At 31.4% G+C, this 11,924-nt stretch overlaps 1 protein-coding gene and 1 long non-coding RNA gene across 3 annotated transcripts; one reads left to right on the top strand and one right to left on the bottom strand.

The window, feature by feature from the left end:
- Window positions 1-1,406: 1,406 nt before the first annotated feature.
- On the bottom strand, window positions 1,407-2,377 carry LOC123209996 (universal stress protein PHOS34-like). The gene is made up of 4 exons (XM_044628133.1): window positions 2,134-2,377; window positions 1,934-2,028; window positions 1,729-1,850; window positions 1,407-1,659 (listed from the first exon to the last, which is right to left on the bottom strand). Exons 1-4 carry the CDS (start codon window positions 2,318-2,320, stop codon window positions 1,578-1,580), a joined length of 486 nt encoding a protein of 161 aa, XP_044484068.1. The 5' UTR covers window positions 2,321-2,377; the 3' UTR covers window positions 1,407-1,577.
- A 7,112-nt stretch (window positions 2,378-9,489) lies between these two features.
- Window positions 9,490-11,401, top strand: LOC123212219. 2 transcript variants are annotated; one of them, XR_006501510.1, is made up of 2 exons: window positions 9,490-10,149; window positions 11,141-11,401. It is a non-coding gene; the product is annotated as an uncharacterized LOC123212219 (long non-coding RNA). The 2 variants fall into 2 exon arrangements; XR_006501509.1 differs by having other exon boundaries at window positions 11,085-11,401.
- Window positions 11,402-11,924: the final 523 nt, after the last annotated feature.

Raw genomic sequence — 11,924 nt, 5'->3', positions numbered from 1 at the left:
TTACTGGGTATAAATGATTACTATGTTTGATAAAATTTGATAGGTATAAATAATTATTGTGTTTGGTTAAAGGTAATAAAAAATTACTAGTAAATATTTTGCTTAGATGCCTTTAAATATAATTATTTTTAAATATTTTTTATATTATTTGTCATATTAATTAAAAATAAATTTATTTTTATCTCAAAAAATTAATAAATAATAATTTTTCTATAATAAACTCAAGATTACCCTAGTAATCTTTAAATACCTAAGATAAAAGTGGTAATCAGATTACCACTTATATTACCTATCACGTCAATATTGGTAATAGAAGATTATTGTAATATTTTATTACTGATAAAACAAATAAAGAAATAAAAGATAGATTACCAAGGTAAACTTAAAAACCGTCAACCAAACGCACCCTTAAAGTAATCTAACTTGGTCTACTAACTAACAGTTCAGCAACGATCCACCATAGCCTGATCTATGCAACTAAATCTCAACCGTCCGTTTCACAAAGAAAGTCAAATGGCTGTAAAAACTTCACGGCAGTTGCCACCAGGGCATGGCTCCATTCGACACATTTCAGTCAGTCCCCAGATAGTAAGCAGATTCACTGAAATATTCTAATCCCTAATTTTTTTTTTTTTTTTTGAAAAGGTATTTTGGTTTGCTTGTTGCTTTAGTTTTATCAAGGAAGAAAGCAGGAGATTGAGAGTTGAAAAGAAAGTTAGGAGTATGGGGATACGGCGAAACCATTGATGATGGTGGCTGTAGACAATAGCAACCATAGCTTCTATGCATTAGAGTGGGCTCTTGATAATTTCTTTGCTAAAGTTGGTTCCAATCATCTCTTCAGGCTCATTGTTATTCATGCTCGACCCTCTCCCAATGCACTTTTTGGATTCGGAGGACCCGGAACCAATAATAAATAATACATCCATCTTTTTTTTTTGCTCTAAGCAATGATGCTTCCATCTTCCTTCAAGCTTTTAGTTCTCATGTTCTATCGAAATATGGAGATCTTATGTTCTAGATCTCTGAGGGTACTATAATGCATAGTATATTTATATAAGTTTTTATTTTATACTTAATTTAAAATTATTTAATCAAATAATAATAATATTATATATATCTACTTTAGGTACATAAATATATATAAATTTATATATGTTATTACACAATTATATAATTTTGAATTAAAAATAAAATAACACTTAATCATATGATAATATACATAAATATGTATATATTTATGTATCTAAAATAAATATACAAAATATTATTTATTAAATAATGATATATTATTTATATATCTAATTATTTATTAAAAGTGTATATATAAAATTTAATAAGGACGAACCAAGAAGCGTAAGTGTGCATGATTATGAATAATTAAGTGTTATTGATTTGTGGAATAGGGAAAAATCAGAAACAATCTTCATTATTCATCTAATCAGATTACCTAGAAATTATAAACTCAGTAACTGAACGATCCATCCCCGGAACGTAAAACGGAGCTAAGTAACATTGAATTGAATTTGAAATGAAATAGTAAGCCATTATTAAAACGAAAACAGAGTGGCTTCGGCTTAGGACTTGGGCTTTTTCACAATCATTATTGAGCAGCTACAATGGTGAGCACAGTAGTCACTTACGCTGCCCAGAACAGCCCTGCGGCAGAGAGCAGATAAATAAACGTAAATAACAATAGTGGACAAAGTTATCTTCGATTATCTTTACCTTTTGACAGCGCCATAGCCGTGGCTTCCAAGGACCAAAATATCTGCATGGTGTTTATCTACGGCTTCAGTGATAACATCTCTAGGATCACCCTCCATTGATTGTACTGGCACATTACTAACCTATCAACAATCAATGGATATACATAAAGATCTGATCGCATAATTCTCAAATTCTGAGAAATATAAGTCTTGGTTCAGCTTACCGATCGCCTGCCGCATGCGTCCTTGACCCTTTCAATGACCTTTTGTGCTGCTTTCTTCGCATCAGCATCCATCAGGGATATAACATCAGTAGAGGCTGCGTTTTGCACGAAAAATCAGAATTTTAATACACAGTACGTGACATTGAGATACATTATCAAGAACTAAAAGCCTGAAGAAAGATGGATGCATTATTTATTACTGGTTCCGGGTCCTCCGAATCCAAAAAGAGCATTGGGAGAGGGTCGAGCATGAATAACAATGAGCCTGAAGAGATGATTGGAACCAACTTTAGCAAAGAAATTATCAAGAGCCCACTCTAATGCATAGAAGCTATGGTTGCTGTTGTCTACCGCCACCATCATCAATGGTTTCGCTGTATCCCCCATACTCCCAACTTTCTTTTCAACTCTCAATCTCCTGTCTTCTTCCTTGATAAAACTAAAGCAACAAGCAAACCAAAATACTTAAAAAAAGAAAAAGGGTTTTATGCTGAATAGGTCGCAACTGCCTTGAAGTTTTTATGGCCATTTGACTGGGTTTGTTGAGATTTAGTTACACAGATCAGGCTTTGGTTGATCATTCCTGAACCGTTAGTTATTAGACCGAGTTAGAGTACCTTATTAAAGAGCTAATCAAGAGTCTTGCCACTTGGCAATTTCAAATTCATTTGGCATCCTCCATAATCATCCACAAATATTTCAGTTTAAGAAATTCATATATTAGTTTCCTCCAATGTATTTCATATGGAAAAAGTGCATGAATAACATTTCATATGGAAAAAGTGAATAACTTGAATGGATAACATTTTGTTACTCAAATGGATAATATTTTTCAAAAGAAAAATAAATCATATTTACTTCAATTCAAAATTACTTAATTATATATATTATTTGAATACTTAATTAAGTACTGAAAATTAGATATATATAGTTTTATTATTATTAACTTATATAATTCAAACACTGGGCTGGGCAACTTGGGCTAAACCCAGACAATTGAATTTTTAAAGCTTGACATTGATTGTGTTGTAGAAAATAACTCGACTTGGTTTTTTTTTTATAATACAGGCTATGTTTTTAGAATGGATCAAATATCAACTTGTAGAAAGAATTAGTTTGGTTTAACTAGTGATTGGTCGGTTAATTATTTAAATAAATATTAAAAATATTATTGAAAACAATTTTGTATAATTAATCATTAGATAAATAATTTGAATTATTTTAATATAAAAATAAACTTACTTTGATAGTATATCACTTAGAGAAATCAATCCTACTAATTATGGAACCAAGTTTGCTCATTCTTAAGGTTGGATTCGATCTAGCTAAGCCAAACTAAGCCAAACTTAGGGTTGATATAAGTTCTGATTAAAATTATAATATTGATCTTGAACTTATTTGAGTTGATGCATTATGTCACTAGAAGGTTATTTGAGAGGTGAATAATGTTGCCATTAGGATGAATAATGTTAACAAATAAACAATCAAATCAACGTTAAACTAAACTGTTAAGCTAGAATCCAAGCGAAATTGACTAGTTCAAGCTGAGTTGAATCCACCCCCCGGTCATTCTAAATGGCATTTGGTCCTCTTGTGGTGAAAATCATTTAGAAGTTATTGTTTTTGCAATTTTTGACACAAATTATAAATACATAAAAAAAAATGCATTAGATAGGTTTAGAATTTAAAATAATTATGAAAAAAATAAATTCACATAAAAATATTTGAGATAATATGCTTTTTACAATTTAGATAAAACAAATAAAATTTTTGATATTAATTTTTGGTTTGGTGATAGTCTAATATAAATTTATAAATTTTTGGTCTGGTTTGGTGCAGTTTATAAATTTTTTCAAACCAAATTAAAAAACATATTTTAAAAATTTTATTAAAAAAATTAAATTATTTTAGATTTCAAATTAAATCAAATCAAACTGAAAAAATATGATTTGACCTGGGTTAAACCAATAAAAAGTTATTCAATGTTAAATATATTGTACTTAATAAATTATATTTGAATTATAGTTTTTTCAAATATAAAATATACGTGTAAAATAAATATAAAATACTTATACAATAAGCATGTAAAGAAAATGATAAAGTGAATATACATCTAATTGGTTCTTGAATTTTTTTTATTAAATATGTTTTTAAAAAAAATACGGTTTATGGTTTGAAAATCGCCTAAACTATAACTTAAACTGTAAATAATTTTTCTAATTTTTTTTAAATTTTTAATGGTCAAATACAGTGTTGGGCCAGCCAAACTAGGCTAGCTTGGCTCGCGAGCCTAAAGGCTAGGCCAGTGACATGGCCTAGAAGACCCATGAATCTGACACGACCTACTATAATAGTGGGTCGTGTTATCTCGCCTTACTTCAAGCTAGGCTGCGGGGCAACCTGACCCATGGGGAAAAATCAGTTCCTTTTAATCTAAGTTCACTAATACTACTAGAGATTTAACATAAAATCCTGATAAATTAAAAGTAAACAATTAAATGTAAACTCAATCAAGACCATGTTTTGCCATTTCTGGAAACTGTTCGAGATGATATCGAGAACATCAACCCTTTTATGGTAATAAAAGACTTCACCAACCTTAATATGAAGAAACAATGAAAATTTTCATTAACTAGATGTTATGTGATCAACTCTTTTATAAACCAACATTCAAAAACCCAATTTCGTAGATTCGTCAATTAATATATCATTTCAACCTTCATTGAAATCTTCATTTGGTTTAGTATATTGTGAATCTAACTCAAAATAGAACAAACAACTCTCACACAATATTTTCTAGTTACTTTTGTTCAAATACAAAGTTTTTTTTTTTTAGCAATTTCATTCACAAATTCTAATAATATAAAACAATCAAGCCTCATGTGTAAGAATATTTTTATTAGTGTGGTTCATCCGTATTTAACATAAAATATAAGTTTAATAATAAATTATATGTTAAAATATTATTAGTTAATATAGAAGGGTTTATATAGTATAGTACACTTTGATATGGTGTAATTGATGTTTTCCTAGTGACTATATAAGATTGCTCACTAGTCTTTGTTAGAGTAACTGCTCTAGAACCATCAAATTTGACATTTATAATTGTAATTTTATGATTAATTATTAATAAAAAGTGATTTATTATTATTCAATTAATATATGTTTCACTTGAATATGATCGAATGAATAATATGCCTTTAGGATGGTAAAACTATGATAAAGGATCAAACGATTGATAGTGGGAGCTGTACGTGCACATTAAATGGTAATTCTAGAAATATCCATAATTGTAACATTATTATGCCAATGTCACTTGTAATGGTGATTGAATTATTACAATATTAAGCAACCTTATCAAAAGGTGGAGACAATTCTCATGTATTGAAGTTGTTCATCGACAGTTTGATGTAATACATGAGTGCACATTATAGACGTGTTTATTGGACTGACTTGTCTAGAGGATTTCTATATGAATGTTTATTGTAATGTCTATGGAATATATCCTCTAACACCACGAGTGCATGTGATCATTCGATTTAAGGTCACCAGAATGTCTTGTATAAAGATCGGTATATTTTGACATTATCCAATATGCCACCATGATTAGGATAACCATAAAGATAGTATTGACCATATCATGAGATACATAAAGACTATAGTAAATTAATAAAGAATTCATCTATTAGAGTAAGTGCCTTAGAGCTAGTCGCATTTGATATTTGTGGATGTAATTTTATATTAATCATTTATAAAATAGATTTATTGTTATTTTATTTATAGGTGACTAATTTTATGATAGTGCGAATAACATAACCTTAGAATGATAGAACTGTGATAAGGGGATCATATGACTGATCATATGAACCCTATGTGTTCATTAAGTGACCATTCTAGAAAATTTCATAATCTTGACATTGTAATGAACGACGACACATGTAACGATGATAGGATTATCATAGTATTAAGCGACCCTACTAAAAATGGTGACAATTCTCATGTATCGAAGCTGTTATAGACAACATAGTGCAATACATTGGTGCACGTTGTAAATATGTTTACCAAACTAACCTTACTATAGGATATCTATATGTATGGTTACTTCAATATCTATGAAATAAATCCTCTAAATATCATAGGTGCATGTGATCCTTTGATTTGAGGTCACCAGATTGTTTCGTGTAAGGATCAGTATGGTCTAATGCTTTCCAACATGCCACCGTAATTAGGGTAATTATAAAGGTAGTAATTGGTCATATTGTAGGATACATGGAAACTATAATTGATCAATAAAAGATATATCACTTTTGAGCACAAGAAAAAATATCTCATATAAGAATATTGAATGACATCTATGATTGCTTGAATTCGTGACCACATTGGGATAAAGTCGTAGCCTAATCCATGTTAGTCATTGATGTGTATCAGTTTGTATCAAGGAACCACTGAGATAGACATACTTCTATGTCACAACCTCAAGAGATATTGGTTGATGAAAGAATTGAATTGCACGTAACTATGATATTGTAAAAGCTTAAGAAATGTCTGCTGACACTCTATCGTCTAAATGATCATGATGTTTTACTAGAGACCAATCTTGGTCCATATTCAAATTTAATTTGGATCTAAAAACTACCAACTTATAAAGAGGTTATGAGTCATACGTATAAAAAAATTGAATCAAACTTAAAGGTGAGGATTGTTTATTGGCAATCCTTGTGTTTAGGGTCAAGAAAGATTATGAATGAACTGGGTTTGCTGTTTAGGGTTGAGAGGATCCAATTGACCATGTTTTGACCAAGTGTATAACCATGCACCTTATTATGCCAACCATGCACTTGGTAGGATGGTGTTGACCATGCAAATGCATGATATTGACCGATACCATGATTAAAAGATATGCCAATTGACACACACATGTGTTGTCAACTGTGCAAGCTTTTGGTTATGCTAACTAGTATACACATATGATATCAATCATGCAAATGGTTTGGTGAAATGTCGACTGTGTATTTTTACATGCTAGTCTTGCATGTGTGTTGATGAGTGTCGTGCTTGGTTGAAATTCCAACTGTGCTCAGACACCTACACATATAAATAAAAGAGTGAGTTAGCAATTAAAAACAATAGAAAAAACATGGAAACCTTAACCACTTTTTGTTGTCTCTCATTCTTCCATGAACACACTTATCCAACTAAAAAGCCCTAACAACTTTTTCATTTGGATTTTCTCTCTTTCATGTTCGTGCTCTATGTGGATATTAAGATGTCACCTCGTGAGGGTTGGATAACATCCTGTTTTAAGCCACATAAAGTTTGAAGGAGTTGTCAATGCATGTATATAATCTAAAATACCCTACGAGTGTTTTTGCATGTTTCATGAATTTTATGTTTAAAATGGGTATCCTAGTTGGGGTTTTCAGGATTGTTTGATTTTTAAATTTTAATTTTGTAGTGTTGTTGGTTATCAACGCCCTAAAAAACCTTGCAATGGTGTTAGAACCAATGTTTACAATAATTTTCATGAAAATGATACCTACAGTTTTTTTGATTAATTTTATATGTTGGTTGCATGTAATTGGAATTAATCAGGATTGAAATGGTAAAGATAATTTGCAATCATGTTATTGCACAATTTATTGAGTATCATGTACAATGTAAACTGTGTTAAATTACTAAGTGATGCTTCCTGAATTTTTTTTGAGTTTTGTTGATATATATAGGTTAATTTTGGTTGAATGCCATAGGTTTCGTATTGTTGCACAAAATCACATTCAACTTGTGTTGTTTGCATGATTCGAGGGTTACCACTAGTGTGAGTATGATTTACATGTTGTATTCCCTCACCTCAATGATTGGCTTGCCAAAAAGTAAGAAGTTTTCTAGATTTTCCATTGTTGGGAGAACCCAAAAAATTAGTGTTGGAAAAACTACCATGCACAACTTGGTCCCAACCATGCATGGTGGGTGCCAGGTGGCATCTCCATGGCACTATGTGTTGGTGCATGGCTAGACATCTGTTGTCCAGCTGTGACCTTTGCATGGTGCCAATCGTACACCCTGGTTGGCTTCTAATCATGCTCATGCTATGCTTTATAGTTGTATGTGCCTCTGAAATTTTGTTTAATTTCTAAAGTTACAATTGGAAACGACTACCAAAGAGAGAAGATTGATGGGAGAAAAAGATGGTGGGAAGGCCTGACAAGGACTGGAACGAAGATGGTCAAGGAGGAGGAGAAAAAACCCTAAAGAGAAAAGGTAACTTTTCAAACTTTGAGTAGAGAAAAATTGTTAGTTTTTTAAACTAAGGGGGGAAAATGTGATAAAATATTTGTTTTTAAAAATATTTTTAACTAAATGACGTTTTTACCATTAACCTTAATAGAGAAATTTAATAGAATGTGGATATTTGAGTTTTTGAAATCTTACGAGTGAGAGTTTAGAAATACACCAAAGCTTGGGTGGGAATAAGTCTTTTGGCCACAAATTAATAAGTATAGAATTGGAACAAAATCAATATTATCTTGATAATATTTTAATATACTACCTGTCACATCATTATAACATATCAAGTAAGATAATATCAATAATAGAAAATAAATTATTGAATCAAAATTATAATAAGTGTTTACTTAATTGAGTAATTTTTAAAATTACTATAATACCCCACAAAACACGGGTGATTCGTTTTGTTTTTCAAGGAGTTAGCTCAACAGTCAAATGAGCAATACACCTTAGCCATGTTTTTAGATATCATTGGGTTAAATTTTTTACTCTATTGGAACTTTGCGTTATGTGTCCAAACCAACTCAATGACCATAAATTAAATTTGACAAAACGAGCAATTTACCCCCATAAGACCTGTGGGTAACCCTTTTAAAAATGGGTACAAATTTTAAATTTTTGGATTTGTATTCGTTTTAGACTTGCATCTATGGGTAATGAATTTTTGTGGCAGACTGGGTACTTGCAGCTCACCCGTTATTTATTTCTTATTCATCTTTTTCTTCCTCTTCAACATCAAATTTACAATACTTTTAACACTAATTTCATATATTTTTCCTTCTATTGACATGAAATGAACTTAAATCCACCTTAAAATTAAATAATTTGTTGTGTTGAAAGTAAATTTAATGAATATGAGCACTAAATACTTTGTTATAAATTTCATTCTGTGTTCAATGTTAAAATTCTTCAAATTTATAGAAAATATTTATATAATTTGTACTAAATTTTCCTTCCTCCACTTATAGAAAAAATATTGAAAATTACTAATTGAATATATCAAAATAATAAAAATAAAAGAGAAATAGTGAAAAATTAATATTAGTAGATAACTCACCAATCGATTCGTAACCACTAGGTCAGGTGTGAGTTTTAGAAATTATTACCATATAACTCGATCCATTCTTTACCAATACCTATTTCACTCGCACCTGTATTGGCCTAGCCCGCAACTGGTTTGACTCACCTACCATAAATGCAATTCTTGTTTTTAGTAATCAAGAGCTTGCTAGTTATGGAAGAAATGCCAACCCAAATGCACATGCATTTGATTTTGCCCTTTAATGTATCAATTAAGATCCAGGGCCACCATAAAAATATGTTTGTACTCTTGCCGTCCTGAAAGTGATGATCTAATTTAAATAGAATTTCTCGTTATCAAATAAAAAAAAGTTTGTAGTCTTTTTTTACAGTTTCAATTTTCTGTATGAGAGCGAAAAAATATAATTTTGATTTGAAATGGCTCAAAGCACTTCTGCATCAACTGTTTCTTGCTCAGTTTGCTGGGATGAGGCATCTGATGCCTGTGGTCAGTTGTTCTGATTGTTTTGTTTCTCACTTGTTCCATCTGGGTCAGTAATTTGAAGTTTGCATATTTTTAATTTTTGTTAGTTATGTTCACCAGAGCAACCACAGGCGTCATATTCCTCATTCCAGGAAATTGAGCAAAAAACAGTTGATGCAGGTGCCTGAGCCATTTCTAATCAAAATTATATGTCTTTCTCTCTCTCAAACTGAGGATTAAAACTGCAAAACAAGTTGATGCAGGTGGAACAAGTGAGAGTACTGGAGTCTAACGATAGAGCGACCGCAGGCGTGAGATGCCTCATCCCAGCAAATTGAGCAAAAAACAGTTGATGCAGAAGTTGCCTGAGCCATTTCAAATCAAAATTATATCGTCAGGCTTCAGTGCTCTCAATTGTTCCATCAGGGTCAGTAATTTGAAGTTTGCTTTTTTTTTTTTTGTTATTTATGTTCACGTGTATAGTGAAATCATGTTTGGTTTGAGGATTCATCTGTAACTTGTGTTATTGATTTAAAACATGGGCTAATCTGAGGACTCCCTCTTGAGGAACCAAAGTGACGGCTTGAAAATGAAATGTGTCGATTATAATTTGCCAATAGTCATATGAAAGCTTATGGGTATGCTTGTTGTCAAATGTTTTGAGCGAGACTCGTGCCTGTGGTCAGCTACTACAATTCAGGTTTCCACTCCTTAGAGCCACCGCTCATCTACTTGATGAAAAACCGCAGTTAGTTTCAAACTTAGTTATGATTGGGCTCCAGGAGATTTTTAGATTATTGGGGAGGAAAAGATCAATTCTTGTGAATTGTTGTTCATGTTTTTTAATTGGATGTTCAATCCATGTTGCTTGGTGGGATTTTTGTCTTGACTTTGATCTTTTACTATTATATTAAGTGTAAAATTTGTATATGCAAAGAAGTTGTTGATTATATTGAGGAAAAATGATCGGATGTGATTGAACTTTGACTATAAAATGGATGCTATTTTTTTCAGTTTGTGAATCTAAGCATTTGATGAAAGGGGTGCTTTGAAAGTGGAAGGTAGTAGTATTCATATAAAACTGCATCAGTGAAAGCTTATTGGGTATTCACAATCTATTGGTGAAACTCTATCTACGGACTTCCTAATAAGCCAAGCCTTGCCCTCTATGGGGGCACTTGGGGGCTAACATATCTGTTGTTTCATTCCCAATTAGAAGTCAAACTATATCTATGTTTTGTTCATGTGAGGCTCATTATGCAGATAATTTGACGGCTGTTTTATGTCTTTTTCATGGCATCAATTATTATAGCTTTTAAATTGAACTTTATTGTTCTTCTATAACTTGTGCTTTATTTCCAGATTGCATTGGTTCTGAATTTAATGTATTGGGGATTTTGCAATGCCCTGATTGCCAGGAAATTGAAAATGGTGTTTGGCGGCGTTTTGAGAATACAAACATTGAAGAAGACATGGATCAGGCGGCTGATGAGGATGAGCAACACTTTGTCCAAATCATTTATTTATGTTTATTACACGATCCCGGTATATTTATGTTTCTGTCATTTAATGTTTATTCATCTTGAATTTCCTACAATGGATGCAATATTTCTGTTAGAACATTGCACTACTTGTTTGCAAAACATATTGATGCTTCTCTTAGAAATTTCTTTCAAGGATGTGATGGGGCACAAATTTAGTGGAAATTTATTTCTTTAACTGACACACACATGAAGTAAGACAGTGTGTTGTCTCAGGATAATTTTGATTTATTCCAAAAGGAAAAGTGCCTTTTGATTGATTCCAAAAGGAAAGTACCTTCTATGACTTTATAGCTAAGTTAGGGACTAGATAAACCAAATCCAATTAATTTTTAAGTATGTTGATTGGGTCCAAATACCTTGATGGTTGAGCTACATGTAAATAATAACTCAAAGATTTACATGGATAAACCATATAAAAATGGAAAATAGTTGAAATATCCTCTACAAATGTTAAATCTGATTGCTAAATGATACTAAGTTGTCATTGATCAGACTATCTTTGGATACCACCTTATGTAATGGGTAACGAATAAACCTGACTCGAATCAGACTGCCCTTTAATGTTGAACTGATTACACTAAGTAGGTGAACACCACAACTACTTAATTAGGTGAGTTAAAACTTTAATCTTGAAATGTCACTAGAGGAAATTTAAATT

The sequence above is a fragment of the Mangifera indica genome, chromosome 3, assembly GCF_011075055.1.
Source record: "Mangifera indica cultivar Alphonso chromosome 3, CATAS_Mindica_2.1, whole genome shotgun sequence".
NCBI lineage: Eukaryota > Viridiplantae > Streptophyta > Magnoliopsida > Sapindales > Anacardiaceae > Mangifera > Mangifera indica.
The sequence above is the reverse complement of the archived record's forward strand: the minus strand, read 5'-3'. Positions and strand labels throughout refer to the sequence as shown.

What these genes read in the sequence shown, in the direction of transcription:
- LOC123209996 (XM_044628133.1), bottom strand. Translation starts at nt 2,320, where the DNA reads ATGGGGGATACAGCGAAACCATTGATGATGGTGGCGGTAGACAACAGC. An exon ending in ACGCATGCGGCAGGCGATCG is followed by an intron (nt 1,851 to 1,933) that starts GTAAGCTGAACC and finishes GATTGTTGATAG; the next exon opens with GTTAGTAATGTGCCAGTACA. An exon ending in GGCTATGGCGCTGTCAAAAG is followed by an intron (nt 1,660 to 1,728) that starts GTAAAGATAATC and finishes TCTCTGCCGCAG; the next exon opens with GGCTGTTCTGGGCAGCGTAA.